Source organism: Nilaparvata lugens, chromosome 3, assembly GCF_014356525.2.
Source record: "Nilaparvata lugens isolate BPH chromosome 3, ASM1435652v1, whole genome shotgun sequence".
NCBI classification, from domain to species: Eukaryota; Metazoa; Arthropoda; class Insecta; order Hemiptera; family Delphacidae; genus Nilaparvata; species Nilaparvata lugens.
Window position 1 is genome coordinate 83,337,064 of NC_052506.1, and position 23,776 is coordinate 83,360,839.

At 33.8% G+C, this 23,776-nt stretch overlaps 2 protein-coding genes across 2 annotated transcripts in view; both read right to left on the minus strand.

The window, feature by feature from the left end:
- Positions 1–97: 97 nt before the first annotated feature.
- On the minus strand, positions 98–18,720 carry LOC111049681 (DNA replication complex GINS protein PSF1). The gene is made up of 7 exons (XM_039424848.1): positions 18,356–18,720; positions 15,199–15,263; positions 14,077–14,187; positions 11,407–11,497; positions 7,480–7,596; positions 4,273–4,423; positions 98–296 (listed from the first exon to the last, which is right to left on the minus strand). Coding segments are annotated over exons 1-7 (609 nt in total). The 5' UTR covers positions 18,428–18,720; the 3' UTR covers positions 98–294.
- A 1,593-nt stretch (positions 18,721–20,313) lies between these two features.
- LOC111049680 (bicaudal D-related protein homolog) overlaps positions 20,314–23,776 on the minus strand; it is a 213,583-nt gene continuing 210,120 nt past the window's right edge. Inside the window, exon 9 of the mRNA XM_039424849.1 lies at positions 20,314–22,242. Coding sequence (XP_039280783.1) covers positions 22,084–22,242 — 159 coding nt within the window. The 3' untranslated portion in view covers positions 20,314–22,083. The remainder of the gene's footprint in view (positions 22,243–23,776) is intronic.

Genomic DNA, 23,776 nt, shown 5'->3' on the forward strand with positions numbered 1-23,776 from the left:
TGCAGTAGCAGAAGTTCTTGTTTTTTTTTTTAAATCTTATTCATTGTAATTCCCTGACAAAAGGTAAATTAGAATCTCCTTGAAATGAATGATGATATTAATTAAAAAATACAACGATTTATTTCTCAAACTTTCACAAAAATTGTTTAGTATCAGTTTTATTACAAGTTCCCAAGGCATCATGAGCGAGATATTGATGATGATGATGATGATGATGTTTAAAAGAATAACTTGTAGGAGCAATGTATACAAAGCTAATCTTTGCCGTTTTTATCAATGGATGCTTGACTGAAATCCTGCAAAAAACAAAATTTACCATTAATGTATGCAATTTTTACCGACAAACAAAAAAGTATAACCAGTTAAATACATTTAAAATTCAAGAAAATGATGGAAATCGCAATCAAATATGGACATTGATAGAAAAACTACTTGGATAACCTTTCTGTATTTTAGTAGAGATGATGTGGTAGGTATTCAAATTAAAAGAAACGACTTGAAAATGTCACAACCATTAATTTACAAACCAATTTAGAAACTAGTTTCTTAATATACAGTACCTACTTTTAAAAAATGTTTTTGATAATTTCAAGTCATTTAATTTAATAAGCAAAAATTATTACAATACTAGAGTTCTGTAGATCGTCCTATACTATAATAAAGGGAAGAACTGGCTTATACGGGATATAGTCCAGTCACTATACAGTTATCTGAAAAAAGGTGCCCATAAGTCAGGGCGTGATTCCTCACATCAAAAGAAGAAGAAAGTTCTAATTAACATAGGTCCGAAAATGCTTAGTTACCAAGTTATACAGAGTGGAAGATTTCAGTTTCCCTACCGAAACGAAGCACTACGGGTATTTGTTTGCTGTTAATTAAGATGTACAATTTAGCGCACTTTATGTAAAATGAACTGAAAAATTGAATAAAACCGTTTCCAGACCTGTAGCTACAGTAATATTTAAGATATGTGACGAAATACGCGAAACTCGGTCCCGAAAAACAAGTTCCTTAAATTGAATAGACTTAAAACGTCAAAAATCCACTTGAATTAAATAAAAATTAATATTTTACAGGAGCATGCTTTCGTGATGATGATGATTCAAGTCTGTTCAATAATGGAAAAGTTCATCATCAGCTGATGATGTTTCAAGTCTGTTCAATAATGGAAAAGTTCCACAACATCAACATTCACGCTACAAACTTAATTAAAGTTCCTTTAAGGTTTGAAGCAGATTTACTATGTTAAATGTACAATAAACACAACATATTTTAACCTTACAGTTGTGTTGTGAGTGATGTTGTGGTACTTTTCCATAATGAAAACACAACTTTGAATATATATGAAAGTATTAAAATTTGTGTTTTCATTACAAAATATTTTTTACAGAACTTGTAGAAAATGTAATTTCGAAGAGAAAGACGTAGAATAAGTCTATAATAGACAAACGCAACCTTTAAAAAATAAACCTTAATTACATACAAAACACATGAAAAATAGAGAGCTAAACAGATTTTGTCTATTGACGAGTTAAATTTGGTAAATTTGGAAAAATTCCGCCACGAGCGCTTACGACATTTTTGAAGTCCCCTCCACCTTGGTACGTGCTCATAGCGAATAATAACTGTTTTTACAACACATGATTAGCAATGTCGATACGCCAACTCAATCACCACTGATTGGCCGTTTCAACAGCGATATGTCGCCGACACGACACAACAGAAAAAAATTACTCTGATGGACAGTATTAGATTAGGCTGTGGTATATCAATGCGCGAGGTCTACTGTTCACTGAACTACTGGTTAGCATTGTCGATACGCAAACCCAATCAGCCAATCATTGGCCGTTTCAACACCGATATGTCGCCGACACGACATGACAAGACAGAATTCACTCTGATGGACAGTATTAGAGGAGGCTGTGGTTTATAACTGTGCGAGGTCTACTGGTCACTAAACGACTGGTTAGCATAATGGTTGAGTTCAAAGCCACTGATCGGTGAGTGAACATGGCTCTGAACGAACCACTGTTTGGTCGTTGAACGATGCATAGACTCACATGCAGCGCTAGTATACTTGGAATTGAAATCGGCCATTGAGGGGACAACCTGGAAGATTATTACATACTAAAGATCTTGAAGAATTTTGTAATCTATAAAATTGAAAAAAAATATATATATAATAATAATATCTCGCGCTAAAATACCTCAATGGTAGCCTTTAATTTCAAGTAAGAGCTAGCATTGGGAAGGCATAGACATTATGGGTTTATACCTCTTCATGGTCTTTGGTCTAACTCATAAGAAAAAAAATACATCATATCCGGTTTATTCACTGATCAGCTCATCATACTTTTCTAACAGATGAAAAAGATTGTAGTGTAGCTGAGCGTAAACAGACATGGCTGAATACGAGGTTGTTTACAAATAATGGATTCCATTATTATTGATTTGGGAGCAGAGAAATGCATGCTTACATAAATTCAATAACATTTAAAATATCTTACAAAGCATTCAAAACAACTCCAATCACTTGTTGGTTTTCCATTTTAATTGATTATACAATTGAATAGGATAGGTCCTAGTTTTGTTTGCAAATATATTAAGCAGCAGGCGAAACATCTGTCAGTCATGACTCATGAGCAACCGTTCAGCCACAGAATACATACAGAATGGAAGGTATCAATTTAACCAAGACTTCAGTGCACCAAGACCACGACACGTGACTGCATCATCTTGTTAGAAATTACTGCTATATTACAATGCTACATTTTCTTTCAAGATGACGGATTATGGCGTCAGGATACTAGCCGAGTTTCCATTCTGTGGTTCATTCTGTGATCACTGATCTGTGATCAGGTTTTTTATTGAAAGTAAAAAAAACACGATGGGATTGATCAGTGGCTTTGAACTCAACCATTGTGGATACGCCAACTCAATCAGTCACCACTGATTGGCATTTTCAACACCGATATCTCGCGGACACGACACGGAAGAACAAAATTTACTGTGATGGACAGTATTAGAGAAGGCTGTGGTTTATAAGTGCGCGAGGTCTACTGTTCACAGATAGAAACTAGTATTATAGACTAGCAGGTCACCCGTGCTCCGCAAGGGTCCACTTAAAAACTTGACAAACTGGACCCACTGAGGATCTGAAGAATTGAAAATAGGCCTATAACCATCTTCGCTAAATTGAAAATCTTCATGCTAAATTTCAAGTTAATCAGTCCAGTAGTTCATAAATGTCGTTCGTCTTTCGTTAATTACCTTTCTCCTACATGTAAAATCCCATTCTTCCTTTCTAGTATTATTATAGGTCGTAAATGAATGGAGATGATTTATTAGTATCTTTGAATGTACATAACTTCTGAACTGTTTTAGATATCGATGTGCAGTTTACGCCATTCTTTTAATCCTCGAAATCCTCTATCATTGACCGAGCGAAGTGAGGTCTAAGATTCAAGTCGACGGTTTGGCATTTCTCTTAATGTTTAAATGTTTATTTGTTGCGCATTTACGGCAAAACGCGGTAATAGATTTTCATTAAATTTGACAGGTATGTTTCTTTTTAAATTGCGCGTCGACGTATATACAAGGTTTTTGGAAATTTTGAATTACAAGGATAATATAAAAGGAAAAAGGAGCCTCCTTCATACGCCAATATTACCGTAAAAATCAGGGGCCTGTTTCATAAAAGTTCTATAATACAGGAGAATCACCATTCCAATTACATGCTCAATATAGCCGATAAAATCAGCTGTTCCTGTATTACAGGACATCTAAATTTTTATGAAACAGGCCCCAGACTATAAAATTATTCATCATAAATCAGCTGACAAGTGATTACACAGATGTGTGGAGAAGCCAGTCTATTGCTGTATTTCCATAAGGTCTATAGTTTCAATTAGGTACTTGTGGATGAGAATACTGCGTGAGATCAACTGTTCACAGAACTACTAGTATATCATATGACCATCTTACCACTGGGAACAAAATATAACAAACTGGTTGCAAGACAAATTGAATACTTGAGAAACTGAAAACTTGACGTAATGGAATCGTGAAGAATTGAAAATAGGCCTATAATCATCCTCGGTAGATAAAATATCTATATGCAAAATATCGAGTTAATCAGTTGAGTAGTTCAGACGTGATGATGCGTCATACGTGAATTTCCTATCCCGTACGTGTATGAGCTAGTTCTTTCCCTCATTATAGAATAGATTTTTCAAATGTCATAAGCTAGTTTTGAATTAGAGTTGAACTGACAGCGGTGTGGAGGAGCACTATGCTCGAGGATGCCTTGTCGAATGAGAGGTTCGGCCTGAGACCAGGGCAGCAGGAGACGGCTGTTCTTCTTCAGGGTCACCACTTCACCGTCGTCCGTCTCCAGTTTTCCTTCGTCCACCAGGCTTCGTACCTTCACAGAAAGCAATACACCAACATTAACATTATTTCGAATCATTCCCCTGTTATACCAATATTCATGAACCTCGGTTTTAAAAATGCAATTGAGAAATATTGAAATTTTAAATGATATTCCTGTCATTCAATAATCATTAGTCTCGTTTTTAAAGTTTCTTACCTTACAGAATGCAATCGACCAAGTCAAGAATAAGTTTTGAAATCATTTTCCTGTAGCCCCAATATTGATGAATTTTGTTTTTAAAGCTTCGTAACTTCATAAAATTAAATTGAGGAATATTGCAGACAGTACATATACATGAGTAATAAATTGATAAATATTTTGCCAGACCAATTAATTTCAGATAGATTTAATAAATGAGCCATTAAAAATATAGAGAGATGGATCAGAAGTAACAATGTTTTTCGCCTCATGTACAGTTAGAATCTACTTTATTAAAAAAACCTACAATTATTGTAGTAATATAGTATCTGAAAAAATGCAACTCAGAGAAAATAATATCAAAGAAAAAGGTTTTTTTTAATAAAGTAGATTCTAACTGTACATGAGGCGAAAAACATTGTTACTTCTGATCCATCTCCCTATATTTTTAATGGCTCATTTATTAAATCTATGTGAAATTAATTATTAATAAAAAATTAATAATTATTATTATCAATTATCTATTTATTATTACTACTATTTAAATAAAATGTTTATGTTAAATTAAATGACATCTTTTGATACTCGTTGCTAGCACACAAACTTAGGTTTTGCTGGCAACGCCAATTAAAAATTTTAAATTTTATTTTTATTCTGTATAAGTATGAAGTATTTTTTTTATTTATTATTGTTATTTTTATAATTGGCAAATAAATTATTTTGATTTTTTGATACCATCCACACTCTCTCGTCATTTGAACGCATTGGACCAACGTGTGGATGCGGCATTTAAATAGTTGAGGGAGGACCAACAGGCACAGCCCAAAACTGTTCCTCCCCCGAATTTTGATTCATACACTAGTCAAATCAAATCAAAATTGTTTATTGTCATTACAAAACAAATTGTATAACAAGGTCAGGTACATTTACAATTTATAACATTCTTCATTCATCAATACATGAATAAGTATGGTAACGGTTTTTAACACACTAACAACAAAATGATAATAACAAATCAACAATAATAGAAACAGGACAACAACAATAATATTCTATATGTCTATAGATGCGTTATCAAGTGTCAAACATTCTACAAACTCTTTAACACTGTAGACACAAAGCTCACAAAGCATAATTTTCATGCATTTTTTAAAACTGCTCATATTTAATACTCTGACTGTTGGCAATAAGTTATAAATTTTCTTACCAAATTCATGAAAACTGTTCAGAGTTATTTGTAAGTTACATTGACTTGTATGCAAAAATTTGTTCTGGCAAGTTCCATAATTGTGAATGTGATTATTTGTCTGCATTTCATGCATGTAACTTTTTACATACAACAGACCGTTGTAACTTTTTACATAAAAAGATATGGAACCGTCAGTATTTTTAGCTCTCTGATCAAAGGTTTACAATGAGTTCTACAGTGGACATTAAAAATAGCTCGTTTTTGTAAAATCATGAGCTTTTTCATTTCAGACAAGTGTCCCCAACCACTATGCCATATGACAAATGACTTTGAATGTGTGCATAGTAAATTGACAGCAATACATCAACATTGACAAAAGGTCTAAATCTCCTGATGAGAAATACACCCCTAGCAACTTTTTTACTGATATTTTCAATGTGTATGCCCCATTTCATGTTTGACTCTAGCGTCAAACCCAAAAACTTCACCTCCTCATTTCCTGAATAATTAGCCAAGGAAAAATTCATTGTTTGGGTTTTGTTGCTGTTCAGACAGAGTTAGAGTTGGCTGCTATCAGAGAGTAGGTTATGTTTTTCACTTAATAAAATTTGTGTCCTATTTTCTGAGCAGACACTCACAAACAAGAAATTTCGAATTAGATAGAAATTTTATCTGAATTTAGATAGATTGATAACCAAATTGAATAGCATTATATAATAATTTTTTTGTAGACTAGACTCTGTGCTTCTACTTAGATATTTTTGACCGAGCGAAGAGAGGTCAAAGATTCAAGTCGACGGTTTGGCATTTCTCTTAATGTTTAAATGTTTGAATGCTTAAATGTTTATATGTTGCGCATTTACGGCGAAACGCGGTAATAGATTTTCATGAAATTTGACAGGTATGTTCCTTTTTAAATTGCGCGTCGACGTATATACACGGTTTTTGGAAATTTTGCATTTCAAGGATAATTATAAAAGGAAGAAGGAGCCTCCTTCATACGCCAATATTACAGTAAATTCAGACTATAATACTACCCGTTCAAAAACATCGAACATCGAACATCTTGAAAATTTATCTTTCCATCAACGTTGTTGACAGGTGCAGCCAGACCTGATAACAGCGCTCACACTCACATTCCGGGACGACACGTCACGGTACGATAGGACAGAAAGCTCTATGTTTATTCAGGATTTTTTCTAGACATTTTAAATTGATAAATTGTTTTATCAATTTTTGAGAAAACATAATAACAGGTCAATGTAACGTACTGAGCGCAAGGTCTAGTGTTCACAGAAATACTAGTTATAACTACACTTACTTTTTGATGAGAAATGATGAATGTATTTCACTTCTGAGATTTCACACATGAAGCTCCTCCGCCATGAGGTTTAATGAAGATCCTCCTCAGGAGTGAAATGCTTTCCTCATTTTTCATCAAAAAGTAAATGTTTTTTAAACATTTACTTAGAAACACAGGATCTAGACTGCCACTTATTATATAGTGTTTCATAATGGAAAACAACATCAAAATCGTCAAAGGATGGTAAACCAATGTTAATCAGGTGCTGACTATAAAACGCAAATCTCACTATATTCCTAAACCAGCAACATTTTGTATTTGTTTCAAAATTTAGCCAGTTCGGTGATAATAAATGGAATGGTTATTGTTTGATGAATGAACTTTCTAACAGACGAATATTATTTGACTTATACTCACTTCCATGAAGAGAGACTTTGGGGGCTTCATATTTTGAGCGAGATTCAACCCATGTCTCTGATTCAATGTCCTCATGTAATTATTGAGTGTCTTGCCATAATTTGCTATCCATTCCATCTGAAAACAGAAAAAAAATCAGTAGCTGTCACAGAATTTTAAATTATCATCTTCTTATTGATCATTCTATGGCAGTCTAAAATATATTATTAGTATTGATTTATTGACAACTAGCAGGTAACCCGTGCTCCGCAAGGGTCTAATTAAAAGCTTGACAAACTGAAATCTTGAAGAATTTAAAATGGGCCTATAACTAACCTCGGAAAAATTGAGAATCTTTGTGGAAATTTCAAATTCATCAGTCCAATAGTAGCCTACAGACGTGATGATGTTTTATTCGTGAATTTCCTATCCCATACGTGTAAAAGCCAATAAAAGTAAGATTTATTTGCCATAACAATTCTTTCCTTTATTATATTATAGATAGATATAATCTATAAATTAATTGACCGAGCGAAGTGAGAAGATTCAAGATTCAAGTCGACGGTTTGGCATTTCTCTTAATGTTTGAATGTTTATATGTTGCGCATTTACGGCGAAACGCGGTAATACATTTTCATGAAATTTGACAGGTATGTTCCTTTTTTAATTGCGCGTCGACGTATATACAAGGTTTTTGGAAATTTTGCATTTCAAGGATAATATAAAAGGAGAAAGGAGCCTCCTTCATACGCCAGTATTAGAGTAAAAATCAGACTATAGAATTATTCATCATAAATCAGCTGACAAGTGATTACACAAATGTGTGGAGAAGCCAGTCTATTGTTGTATTTCCATAAGGTCTATAGTTTCAATCAGGTACTTGTGGATGAGAATACCGCGTGAGGTCTACTGTTCACAGAACTACTAGTAAAGATATATAATCTATGGATTGATAAAATTTGGGTCAGCAATAAGCATTCGCCCTAAACTGTTTCTATCGCTAATTTCAAATTATATAAGCAGCTACCCAAAGAAACTAAGATAAACGGTTCGAATATTGGATTAATCGAATTGGATAAATCAGAATAAATGAATCGAGTAAAATAAATCCAATTAAAATTTAATTGTCTAGTCATTTACAGTATTAACCATTGAATAAAAATAAGGTGTAGGTTGTCAAATGAAAATGAGCTTTGTGCAAGTTTTTACTGGATTGCATTATATGCAAAGCATTGCAGTATGAAACCTATTGCTGTATGAAGCATTGCAGTATCACCGTAAGAATACTGTATTATTACTAGTAGTTCTGTGAACAGTGGACCTCACGCAGTATTCTCATCCACAAGTACCTGATTGAAACTATAGACCTTGTGGAAATAGGCCAGCAATAGACTGGCTTCTCCACACATCTGTGTAATCACTTGTCTGCTGATTTATGATGAATAATTCTATAGTCTGATTTTTACTCCAATATTGGCGTATGAAGGAGGCTCCTTTTTCCTTTTATAATTATCCTTGAAATGCAAAATTCCCAAAAACCTTGTATATACGTCGACGCGCAATTAAAAAAGGAACATACCTATCAAATTTCATAAAAATCTATTACCGCGTTTCGCCGTGAATGCGCAACATATACACATTCAAATATTCAAACATCTAAACATTAAGAGAAATGCCAAACCGTGGACTTGAATCTTAGACCTCACTTCGCTCGGTCAATAATTATATAATTCTTCTATAGTTTTAGCTTTGGATTTCTGATAAGAACTGATTGATGGTTCCCAATATGTTAAATTTTGAACAAATATAGTGTGAAAATAGTTTATAATTCTATAATAATTCATGAATATTATTTTTTTGTGTGTGGATGACATTTTTATAAATTTTCATTTAGCTGGTACCTAGTGCAAAAATAAAGTGAATGTGTCATCTTTTAATTTTATTATAATTTTTTTAATAATAATTGGTAATGAACTGTTATCAAAAGGATTTTTTTGTAGATACTTCCACATGCGGTCAAGCTTCAAAGCTCTGCATATGTGTAATTTAATCAGAAGGATTCATTAATATTAATGAGATTATAAGAATCTTAGACCTCACTTCGCTCGGTCAATTAATTTGTTAAAAGTCTTAATGAAGACAAGAGTATGGTGAAGCTTTTGTGACAGTTAATAACTTTGGATATAACATTAAGGGCCGGCTTCCGAGCTCAGGGTTTAGCTAAGTTCTAAACTTTAAACAGCTGGAGTCAGAAATCTAAGTAACAAGTGTAAGGGCCGGCTTCCGAGCTCAGGATTTAGCTAAGTTCTAGACTTTAAGAAGCTGGAGTCAGAAAATTGGCTTTCCGAAACGGGGCGTAGTCGCAGTATTTATGATAAGCTTTATTTTATTATCTCTATAATTAGAAAAGTTTTTCCTTTACCAAACATTCTTAAATAATTCAAAATAGCTAAAACTTTACACTATTTTCTCTTTATTTTATTTTGTGTTCAATTTTCTAGTTTTTCGAAATTTAATTTGAACGTGGACTGTGACTACGCCCCGTTTCGGAAAGCCAATTTTCTGACTCCAGCTGTTTAAAGTCTAGAACATAGCCAAATCCCGAGCTCGGATGCCGGCCCTTACACTTGTTACTTGGATTCTTGTACACTAATCTTATACTTAGATTGTATTGTAAGAGATGGCGTGGTATTCCTCCATAATTGAAAGAATACGACGTTGATGTTGACAATGCCGCTAGTAGTTCTGCGAACAGTAGACCTCGCTCATGAATACAACTTTCAATCTAATGAGAAGGGCCAGTACAGTATATTGTGAAGATTTAGCCATGTCATCTATTATTTTCACCATTGAAAGTGCTAGAGACACTGTTTGCAGGGACACCGGAATTATCAAGGAGGTACCTTCATATATCGTCTCCATATTTACAATATAAACATATATTACAACTTTTCTAATAATTAATTATAAGAAATCGGTTAGCTGACGGAAAAATGGAATATGCACTAGGCAATTTAGATGATGAATCGTCTCACAGACGATGGTGAGATGGGAAATTATTCTAAATAAGATGAGTTTGTTGGTGACAATGACAGGAGGTTGCTAATGATGTTTTTCATGGAAAGTGGATTCAATGTTATGGCTTGTTATGCCTATGCAGAATGTTAATGCTCACAAATCGGTTTCCGATCTCATACCTAAAGGAAAACAAGAGACTTGACACTGTAGAGCGACACAAAAATGCATACTATACGATAATATTATTGTACCTGATAAACTGAAAATTCAGTTAAAAAAATAACAAAAATAATAACTGATAGTTATGAATAAAAGAAGTTGGAGATTAAAGAACTGTTTATGAGGTTAAATATAGTTGTTGATTTATTAGTTGATTGCTTTTATGATTATAAAAATTGTAAAGATTGCAAAGATTGTAAATTGTTATGATTATAAAGTTATTTATGTATTGATATAAAAGATTTTCTTTAAATAATTTATCCAATTAATTTGATAAATCAATTTAATAATAATAATAATAAGATGATTCAATTTAATTATTCTATATAGTAATAATACTATTATAATGATATATTAGAATAAGATAAAACAATTAGTATCGTCTGCAAAAAAAATCTGGTCTGAACAAGATTTGAACCTGGGTCCCACAGTGTATCTAACCGTCTTAGACACCCTAACTTGTGCTTTTCCTAGCCTAAGCATTCACCTACACGACATGGTCACCAACAGCACAAGGTCGCCAACAGGACAACATCACCAACAAGACATGGTCACAGTGGTATTGACAACATCAACGTCGTATTAGTTCAATCCTATACTTGACAACATTATTGTTCTTGTCAAAACTGAATCGGACCAGAGTTATCAAAATATTTGAACAATCCTACTCAATTCATTCAACTTGAGTTATTGTGATACAGTATTAAGTACCTCACTTTCATTGAGATTAGCTTTAACATCAGCAGGAAGCATGCTCCCAAACTCCCACCTCAATTGCCGAAGCCTCTGCATTCGATTCCACCTGAAAAGAAAAATTGAATATTACAATAACAAATTACTGAATACTATCACAGATATGCCTACCAAATTTAGAAAAAAAATCTGGTGTGGCGCACTCACACAACTTTCCTTCCCGTTATGAAAATTGATCACCTGACGCTAGTGTTCACGCACATCTCAAGAGTCTACTAGTAGTTCTGTGAACAGTAGACCTCGCGCTCAGTAAGTTACATTGACCTGTTATTATGTTTTCTCAAAAATTAATAAATAATTTATCAATTTTAAATGTGTAGAAAAAATCCTAAATAAACATAGAGCTTTCTATATTATCGTACCGTGACGTGTCGTCCCGGAATGTGAGTGTGAGCGCTGTTATCAGGTCTGGCTGCAACTGTCTACAACGTTGATGGAAAGATACATTTTCAAGATGTTCGATGTTTTCGAACGGTTAGTACTAGTAGTTCTCTGAACAGTAGACCTCACGCAGTATTCTCATCCATAAGTACCTGATTGAAACTATAGACATTATGGAAATACAGCAATAGACTGGCTTCTCCACACATCTGTGTAATCACTTGTCAGCTGATTTATGATGAATAATTAATTATTCTATAGTCTGATTTTTACTCTTGGCGTATGAAGGAGGCTCCTTTTTCCTTTTATATTATCCTTGAAATGCAAAATTCCCAAAAACCTTGTATATACGTCAACGCGCAATTAAAAAAGGAACATACCTGTCAAATTTCATGAAAATCTATTACCGCGTTTCGCCGTAAATCCGCAACATATAAACATTCAAACATTTAAACATTAATAGTAATGCCAAACCGTCGACTTGAATCTTAGACCTCACTTCGCTCGGTCAACTATTCGAAGATCTGCCAGCTGGTGACAGGACAATAACGCTGGAGACACACGAAGTCTGCTATCTCTTCATAGTGAATAATTTAATAAAATCAACAGTTTGCAATTGAATAATCACATTTTCTCAAATTTCAAGCTTATTTTCAATTTTAGGTGAAAATATTACTTGACATTAATTGTAGAGATTTTCATGCCCAATCTTTTCCACTCAATTTTTTTCGTTTAAATTATATCTGAGACCTTATAATTGGAAATCTTTAGTCGACGGAGTACCTTTCTGTAGTACTGTGCCACCCGGCCAAACTGTAAACGACCAGTACTACAGAGAGGTGCTCCGTCGACTAACCGCCCAGGTTCATCGAGTCCATCCGGGGATTGCCGATTCGTGGATCCTTCATCACGACAATGCTCCGTCGCACACCTACCTGCTCGTCACCGAGCAGTTGGCCAAACAGTCAAGGGTAACGTTGCCACATCCTCCTCACAGTCCGGATATGGCACCACTGGACTTCTTTTTGTTCCCCAAGATCAAGAGACAACTTAAGGGGACCCGGTTCGGGACTCTGGAAAACGTTCATCGTAATACATCGAGGGCTCTAGACATCATTGAGGTTGCCAACTTCCAGGGAGCGTTCAGGGATTGGAAAATCCGGTATCAGCGTGTTATCGATTCCAATGGGGACTACTTTGGAGATTTCTAAAGAAAAACTGTAAATATTTTGCCATTAAAAATTTCCTGAGGTCAGTCCGGTTACTTATTATACAGACCCTATATTTTATTCGTCAAGAAATGTTTTCCAATTAACTCTGCCAACACACAAGGTTTCTTATGTTGGCAGTGCCAAATATTACATTGATAATATTGCTATACTCAAGTTAAAATCAATGTCTATTTGTATTGTATACTCATGTAATTAATATTGTACAAATATGTATTTGTAATTTTAGCAATAAATTCAATTCAATGATCCAATAATGAATTTCATGAGTGATATTAAATATGATGTTAATTAATTATATGTCTACATTGTTCAAAACGATCTGACAACAGACCCTGTATAACTGACTATTTTAAACAAGAATGGACAGTTAATATTATATCATATTATGACGGTATCATGTATACTCTATATAGTGAGGTAGACGTTACAGTGAAAGATAGGAGAGCAGCATTGCCGATTCTCTGCCTGCCACTGCCTTCTATGGTTTAATCATAAATTTTCATAATTCAGATTGAATATATTGTTTGCCGTGCTACCAATCATCAAACTTTTGTGTTAAAAACGCTATAAGATTTAGATCATTTTTAGCTCCTACCATACTTGTTTCATTTAGTATTTCTACTACCTACTTCCTCTTGAACTGTTACATTTTTTATTGAGAAAAAAATGTAATATCACAAATTAATTAATTATATTTCTACATTGTGAAAAACAAGCAGTCAACGTTGTAGAGCTATCTTCTTTGTCGAATGAAAGACAAGGATAGCAACACCAATATTAATCAAATACTGCCATTATAACGTGAACCTCACTATAGAAGACAGTGACAAAGCCGAGAATCTGCAACGCTGTTCTACTATCTTTCTCCACTGCTATTATAACGTGGTCCTCACTATATTCTTGTCTTCACTAACTGCTTTATAATAACCAATTTAATATTTTTCAATACTTTCTAATGTATTTAATGAAAGATATAAACGGACGATTAGTCAGATGAAAATGAAGACTTACTTACACATAAGCAAGAAGGCATCGTTTGTTCCTCACCATAGTGGCTGACTGAACAGCATGCAATGCTGAATTATCTATTTCTTCAGCCATTGTTGAATTATTGTGTGTGGTATCCCTAAAGCAACAGTGATGAACAGTTTTATAATACAAAATACACTTTTCACTCAATCTCAAAATAATAGTTTCTACATACCGATCAGTTTCAATGCAATATCATACTGATAATTTTATTATAACCTGCTAAATTATATTAACATAAGATATTTTTCAAATTTCATCTCCTTCAAACTAGAATTTACAACTCCAAAAAGGCGGCTGATTGAAGTTTTAGTTTTTAAGGAAATTAGGGGTTGTAACTCAAATATTTTGAATGTGTGTTAAACATTGTTTGATACATCATTTTGAAGGCCTTTTCAAAAGTAGAAAGATGACATCAATAAAATGTTCTACGTTATTGTTATCCAAAATTGCGGCTGATTAAAGTTTTAGTTTTTAAAGGAATAATTGATAAAGTTCAATCAGCCGCCATTTTTGATAAAAGTATCGTAGAAAATTTTTATTGATTTCAAATTTGAAAAGGCCTTTAAAATGATGTATCACACAATGTTTTTACATTCAAAATATTTGAGTTACAACCCCTCATTTCCTTAAACTAAAACTTCAATCAGCCGCCATTTTGGATACAAGTATCATAAAACATTTTTATCGATGCCATCTTTCTTGTTCTAAAAGGGCCATTAAAATAATGTACCACACAATAGGTGTTTACATTTAAAATATTCGAGTTACAACCCCAAGTCACCCCCTTATGGGGGGTTGAAATTCAGTTGTACTTAAAAGGTTATTTGACCAATAACTTATCCTGAAAGTTACAGTATTCAACAACAGTCTTCAATTTATTGAAGGGTTCTCATACATATGACTCACTCTGTTTATAAACTATAATGGTATTTTTTTTAGTATTTAGTATTGAATGACCATAATGTGATCAGAAAACCCATAAGGAGTAGTTCAAGTTGTTTTCTCTATTTATATAGGCTACATCATGTCATATACGGTATGTAATGTGAGAAGAATTTCAATGAAGAGAGAAACTGAATAAACTGGAAAATGTTTTAATACTAACATTCCTTCATGAATAAACTTGTCGATTGCTGTCATTTCATCCAAGATAGCTTGAACGGCCAAATCCTGCAATAAAAAAACGAGAATCAGAAAGAATTGTTGAAATGCCAAGTATAGTTTAACAGTATTCATTTAATATAAATCGAAGTATAAATTCAGTATGAAAGAACCGTTTATGAATCTCCAAAATCATGATTGAATAATGATTTATCAAATAAACTCGTAATTGAAAAAAAAACACTAACTCATAATAATGACACCATAATTATCATTCCAACTGACAAAGACAGCAGTATAGCTTCAGCATTCCAAAGAGCCTCATTAGCATGCAGAGATCTCAAACTGGCAATCAACAGGAACAAGGCTGTAAAGATGGTCTTCACACCCAACCAAAGAAAAGAGCCTGAGAAAGAAGACAACATGAGCACAGCTTACAGTACAACATTTCTTGTGGTGGAAATTGACCAGAACCTAAACTGGGGTGAACGCACGAACCATTTGTGCAACAGGCTCTCATCGTCTATGTAAGGGTATAAACATAATGAAGGCGGAGCGGAGCGGAACGTGGCGTGGCGTTGAGGAGCGTCGTGAACACAATAACAGGTTAAGTAATAAGATGCAACACACTGGAAGCGTCTACTCACGGAGCGGAGCGTGGCATGAAGCTTTAAGCCCGGTCCAGACGCTCAAGTTTCGCTTCATTCCTTTGCTCAAGCAAAGGTCGGAGCTTGTAAGTCGTTGCGTCTGGAAAACAAATGGGTCTTCAAGCTTAGTCAAACTTAAAATGTATCGGCCGGGAATCTTTTTCCTTCAAACCGTCCATCTTTTGTCTATCCACCAAAACCTAAATCGCGTAAAAATGGAGATAGAGAAATTGTGATTTCAGATTCAGATTCAGCGCCCTCAAATTAATAAAATGCCTTGCGAGTACTTGAAAATAAGCAAGTTTTTTTTATCAATACTCTTAGAATTTGATGTTGATATTATGATTTACTATCATGATATATTAAGATGTACTATATTGTTGATAAGAATACTATCTACAATATTTCAATCCATTTACAATCTCTGTGTCTCGACTCTTGTAAACAAAGTCATTTAGCGATTAACAGTAATATTTTTATCAGTATGGTTTTAAATATAGGATTATCCAGTTGAATCAGCGAAAAAATACGATATAATTATTACTCATCTACCGGATATATGGTAGATGTTGATGGTGAACTGATCTTGTGACCACAAAAATAGGAAAACGGACGACATAAGACGGATGCGTGTGGACGCAATTTTACATCCGTCTTTTGCTTGAACCAAACGATTCGTATTTTGCTTGAGCAAAAGACTGATGCTAAACTTGAGTGTCTGGACCGGGCTTTAGAACAAGCTGGTTTGTTTTTTGGAGCGTCTACAAGCGGAGCGTCACAGTGCGCATGCCAGTATGGTCTACTCATGTACATTTTCTAGGCCCTTGACGTTTGACGCTCAGACGCTTCCTGTGTGTATCGAACGCTCTAACCACGTCACGCCCCGCTATAGAACGCCACGCTCCGCTCCGCTCCGCTCCACTCCGTGAGACCCTAAGTGAATTAATAAGAATTAGAAACATAGCAGATGAGAAATCAGAATTTATTGCCACTTGGAATATTAAAGGCATATTACAAACTCTTTATAGTATTGGTTGCATGCCCTGTTTGCCTCTCTGCTGAGATACGGAATCGTAGCATGGGGATCTGAGCCAAGGAACTGTATGGACAGAATACTTCTCTGTCAAAAAAGTCATTAAGTATTTTCTTGAGGCAGGATTTCATGGAACATTGCAAACTACTATTTATTCAAAATAAATACTCACTGCGGTCTCAGTCACTTTTTTGGTAGAGAGTTAGTGGGGAGGATATTTTTAATATTCTTCCCAAAGAATGGACATTGATATGTCCAAAGCTCCGCCAATTTATGTAGATGCATAACAATATGATTATTATCTATAGTTATTATATTACAAATTGCTTTTTCATATCATATACAGTTCAATAGTTATTTTCTTAGTCTATATTATGTAAATTCATCTATAACTTTGCTGTATTGTAAGCTATTGTATATAAGTGTATAAGCCAGTATATATTGTAATCTACATAAATAAAGTACTCAATCAATCAATCAATCAATCACTGCAAGTAAACAAGTTGAATGAGAGCAAAACTCAGGAGATAATGTGTACTTTGGCCAGATCAACAGATTTTAGTGCAGCTCCTGTCTCTTTGCTTGGATTCAGCGTAGACACCAAACTGTCTTGGGAGCCTCACATTGTTGGAGTCTGCAAAAAGCTGTCACGAGTAATCTATACTTTGTAAAAGGACGACTTCTGGATTGAATGCCCACCGTTTGCTGATGCTGTTTCACGTGGTATCAACTGTCACATCCATTATGGAATATTGGTGTGGGGACATTCAGCTCATGCAAAGGACATTCTCCTACTCCTCATTGTGAGAAGCTTCTACTGTTTAGAAGATTTTTTGATGATGACTTTGCTGGTCTGTGACGCGGCTATCTAAGTAAATTGAGTTATTAAATTTTGACACGATCTATTTGGGTATTTGATCATGATATTGGATATTGAAATGTTGGTTGGGGTAATTCAGTATTGGAGTAGTCTAGTTACCGCGGTTGGAAGTAGAAGAGTTGAGAATTAGCCTAGTACCGGTAAGAAACGTGTAGGACTGGAAATAAGCATGTATCTTTTGTTTATTAAATAAAATAGACCTAAATTACAACTTTTTAAATTAATACATCCATACATGGTGCGTATAATGGCGAAGGAAGCATAGGATGTCTGGTCATAGTGCATCATTTTCCACTGCCGTATCTCATATTAATAAATACTTGTTCTAATTTGAATTGCGTTATATATTATTACGCCCCCTGAATCCCTATAACGCTATCCCAAGGGGGCGTGCCCCGCAGGTTGAGAACCACTTTTTAGCAGTAGACAAGCAAATACAATTGAACTGAGACAGCAAAAAGCGTATACTAATTTATTGAAGCAAGATAATTTAACTTTCTTTTTTTATTATGCCAAGTACAATCACAAATTGGCATAATATATCAAGTACTTACTACTAATAGATGATCGGATCAAGTATTAAAATTTGAACTCAACTCACATCAAATTGAGGCATAACTTCCTGCGATCTATGATAATCTCTAACCAGCTTGAATGCACGTTCACCAAACATTTTGAATGCTTATTAAAATTTATTGAACACAGAACAAATATTGAATAAAATTTAAATAATCATGATAAAGTAATGTACACAAGGATAACCTCAAATTCTCATTTTGACAAACAACATAACCTTAAACTTTGTCCAAGATTTTTGGCGGCAAATGATGAATACAGCTGTTTCATATTATTCCATGGAAACGACGAGAAGGCCTTTTCGTTATAATTAATTATTATAAATTTGAATTTGAGAAATATTTTCAAACCCAGTTGATAGAGAATATTTTTCAGTTCACCTCTCTCATTAGTCAAATATTCTATATTCTTTCAAGTTGAAGATAGTTTGTCTGCCTGCAAAACACAAAATTGGCGGCAGTTTTTGAACTAGATTTTTATTCAAATCAAATCACGGACAACATACCTATTGGAAAGCCGTAAAATTCCTTCAAAAACGTATACAAAATTTTAACAATGTTTAATTTCTTTCAAATTCTCTCAGAAATGATCATATATATTTCCGGAATATTTTTGGGGGGGAAAATACAAAAGTATATCAGATTGGGTTTGAATTCACATTAAGAGTACGGTACGGTATTAAAAAATTCAATTTCTTGATCAAGCAAGGTCTATAATCCCATTTCTGGGTAAGTTGCGTCAGTCAGAAGATTTTCAACATGAACAAAACGCTGGTCAAACAGACCACACTTTACTGTATGACGATGGCAGTGTCACAGATCACAAGTGTTAGAAAAATATGTAGGTACTGTAATTGATATTAAATATACCTATATGACTCTTTCCAATCACTTAAGAGAAGAAGGACCTGAAGACATTCACCGGATGCGCCCTCACCACTGGTAAGATATTGTGATGGTAAAAAGCATTTTTTTCATAAATTGAAATTTTTCATTCAACCTTATCTTGGACTTTTTCACCTTTAAATTTGGAAGAAAAATAGCACAAGGACTATCTTATTATTTTGTCTTCCAATGTTATTACATTAGTGTCATTTGCATTGTAAATAAATGTAAACATTATTATTGAACAGCATTCGAAAATCAATTTCACAATGGAAATTTATAGATTTGGCACATTTGATTGTGGTTTGGGTGTTTAGGTGACTAGCTTGAGTTTCTTAACAGCTTGGATGAGATTCTTGGGGAAGTTGTCCTGATTTTATTTCATTTTTTTGAAATCTCTTCTAGTGTCTTCATCCTCTCTTTTCTCTTCCGTCAGTCGAGTTTAGATTTCATGATCAAATTCATGGATTCCAAGAGAAATGCAAATTTCCCAGATTTGGTTGATATTTGGGCTATGGATAGAGGTTGACCTAACAAGTGTCGTGCTATAATATGAGACGTTTCGCTACAATACAGGGTGAGTTCCACTCACAGATCAGAGAAATCACTAATCTTCAAATGCTTATAACTCAAGAAAGGGAGTGGATTTCGCCAATGTGATGACATATTATTGTTCTTCTAGTCAACTACTATCATTCCTCAGAGTTTGAGCGATTTTAATTCTCAACCATTTTTGCAAAATTCCATGAGGTTTTTTTCGTCATGGATATCATGAACATTATCTTTAGTTTAATACCATTCATGGAGATCATGAACATTATTTTTAGTTTGATACCTGTGCAGATTTGTCTTCCTATACGTATTGAGCAGAATATATATTATCAAAATTAATTACCATAAAAAGCTTGTTACTGATGAATAGTGGCTTGCATTGTTCTAAATATGGAGAACCAGTCATCTATTATTTGCCGAGCCTTTTTCAGTAGAAGTAGAAAGTCTTCTACAATTGATCAATTTACATTTTTTCCATAGTAAAATAGACGATAGAATACCTAGGAGACAGGAGATAAGGAAGGCTATGAATAAAGATACTCTCACATTTGCAACACACATGAAATAATGTATATTGTGTCGATATAAACATCAATGTTGGTTTGTGTCTAGTCAATAGTCATTCTCCTTATTTACAAATACAAAGTTTCTACAGTTGAATTTCATCAATAATCTAGCTTGATTGATCATAGGTGTTTAACATGTTGCAAAGTATTTCATATTAATAATTATATTATTCTTAAAAATGTTGGATTAATTTACAGAAATAAACACTATTATAAATACATCCAATTTGTTACGCATGAAAACCTATGAATAAATAAAATTACAAGCAGTGATATTTTTCCTATAAAAATACTATACAAGCAATACACAATAATAGTGGAACAACCATGATATTTAATCATTGCAACTCAAATTTTGAAAATCATTCAGCATAGAATAGAAGATTTTTATCTACTGAATGTTACATTCTATTGCACGTGATTTGAACAATTTGAAATTAGGTTCCAAATTAACTCACTTTTAGTTTAAAAATCGACAAAAATAATAACTTGGAAAAGAAATTTTCATTTCGGACACTAGATAATCAGACAGTTATTTTATAAAATATTATTTACACTTAATGATTCTGTTTAAAACATTCAAGTTAATTGGATTGATTTATAGAATAGCATGTAACAATTTGAACAATGAACAATATTCTTAAACCTAAAAATACAAATTAGTAGTACAAATAACAAAGAGGCTTTGAAGGTACAAGATTTTCTATTAACATATGTTCAACATAAAACACATGAAAGAAGGTAAAACAATAAACTTAAAACATATAATCAATGTGTAAAGGTAAACATAATATCACAAATAAATTTCATGTTCAATAATTGATGGGATGACCTCCATGAAAAGCTTTCGCAGTAGTAATATATTGTAATTCATTTAGAAACATAGACCATGATAAGATTAAAAAGTGAAAATGAACTAGTTTAAAGCTCTTGCATTCTAATTAAGTACATAAAAATAAGTTGCAAATTAAAAAGAACTGCTAACATTAAATCTTATCCCATCCGAAGTACATTATCAGATTTTCCCGATCCAAACTTCAACAAAACTAAAATTGTATGAAAGAGAGCACTTAGAGTTTCATAATTTTATATTTAAACTGTAAGATCTGAAGAGACATTGCAACAGCTGGATGCATAACCTGGGTTTCAACGAATGTTCTGAACAATCTTGAATGTTTGGAGAATTAAACATTTTCAATAATTAATTGTTAGGAATTATTCAGAAACTCATGTTGACATAAATACCTCCTTGAAATCTTACTTTTTATGTATTTAACATTCTCAATACACCCAAATGAAGTGTTACATGGATAGTTAATGAGTTAGATATTCTACTTAGTTTCTAAGTTTTAGTACCTAGTCATAAACTTTATTAAGTTATTAATTTTTTCCCAGGTAGAGCCCACATTGATACCTTAAGTTTGAACTAATATTTTTGCCGGTAATTTCTCCAACGAATGCTTAAAAGAGTTGTCGTTCAATTTTCACATTAGTTCAAAGAGATATTCAATTAAAGGAAGTTTGTGTTCAGTGCTATCCGATACCGTCACTTCTCTTCCACTAATAGCTGTTAAAATCGGTCATCAATAAATTACGCTAAAGAATTGGTTTAACCTACGGTAAGAGCATTTATCTATATTATATACAGTGTGGGATTAAATCACATTAAGGCTGCTGTGAATGACTAATATATTACAGATGATGGTTCTCTTCAAACAAGAATGGTCCGTTCAAAGATGGGGGGATTAGAATCACCGCTGGAAAATGCCGAACAGCTTCCTGGAGGGGCGTTTGGCTGGGTTGGACAGTGAGGAGGGGGTGCTGGCTCCGCTGCTCTGCGATTGCGCCGTTTGGTCCGGATTTCCCAGTTTCAGTCTCATCTGTTCGTCGAGCAACGCTTGCATGTCCATCTGTCAAAATTCAATTGAATTCATTAGTGTCTCAAGCCTCCTTGCATTTGTCTCAAGCCTCCCCTGCCATGCAGAAAGGAGAGGTTTGAGACAAAAAACATCAGGATGGTAAATATTGAATGAAAAGAATATAACAGTTCTTATAACAGACAGTAAGTACACAAATGATACTCATGAGTTTACTGTAGAGGATCCAATGGAACAATTTTTCAATTTCGAATAGTTTATGGCATAATACATTCGAGTGAATTACATGTGAATCGGCTATTGGTCCTGGTGTAGCAAACAGGAAGTTTATCGACCTACTCCGAACTATGGCAAGCCAAGTATTGGATGTTTCAATGTGATTGTTGAAAGTGAGCAAATTTAATTGGTGATTGGCTACTAGTTTTTTGTTTCTTCTTCTTTTTTCCACTTCTCCATGAATTGATAAATAATTAAGAGATTTTCATTCCTGCTTGCAGACGTACAGTATTGTACTTTCAGCAAGTACGCCTAGTATCATGGAGAAATGCATAAGGAGACATCCCATGTTATAGGTCGTTTATGTTCCAAATTTCAATACGATTTTTGCAAACTCAAGCTGATTACTGTCGACTACTGTATTATTACTGATTTGTCTAGTTGAGAGTGTGAGAACGGCACAGTATGCAAGCAATCACTCACACATTCACTCACCATGCTTACTTTCCAATTCCAGCTCATAATGATTACCACCACCACCATAATCACAGTATTTTAACTAAGATATTACATTGAATAAGGTATCAAGATAGTCAGATATAAGACCTCTAAGCCATCTTTGAATTTTGTTTCAAAAACAAGTCGATTATTAATTATTCTCTTAATTTTAATAGGAATATTATAGAAATACAAACGATTTCTGGAAACAAGTTCTATAGGATTTAGGAAGTCTGTTAATATGCTAACACTACGTTCAACGCTAAACCACGTTTACTTTTAGTTATGGTTGCATTTATCATAATATGATTCATTCGGGGGTTTAAACGAACAGCTGAAATTTTTCCGTTTATACCGAGTAACTGCATACTGGCCTCAGTAAATCAGATGTCTATTCTTAGAAGGAAAATTCTGTAATAGACTGCCCTCATCCATTGTGCATAGTGACTCACCACAGCTGTTTAAACGTAACTCGAAAACTTTCCTGTTAAATTTTTGAGTGAAGAAGATGTATAAAGTATGTATAATACTGGTAGTTCTGTGAACAGTAGACCTCACGTAGTATTCTCATCCACAAGTACCTGATTGAAACTATACACCTTATGGAAATGCAGCAATAGACTGGCTTCTCCACACATCTGTGTAATCACTTGTCAGCTGATTTATGATGAATAATTCTATTGTCTGATTTTTACTCTAATATTGGCGTATGAAGGAGGCTCCTTTTTCCTTTCATATTATCCTTGAAATGCAAAATTTCCAAAAACCTTGTATATACGTCGACGCGCAATTAAAAAAGTAACATACCTGTCAAATTTCATGAAAATCTATTACCGCGTTTCGCCGTAAATGC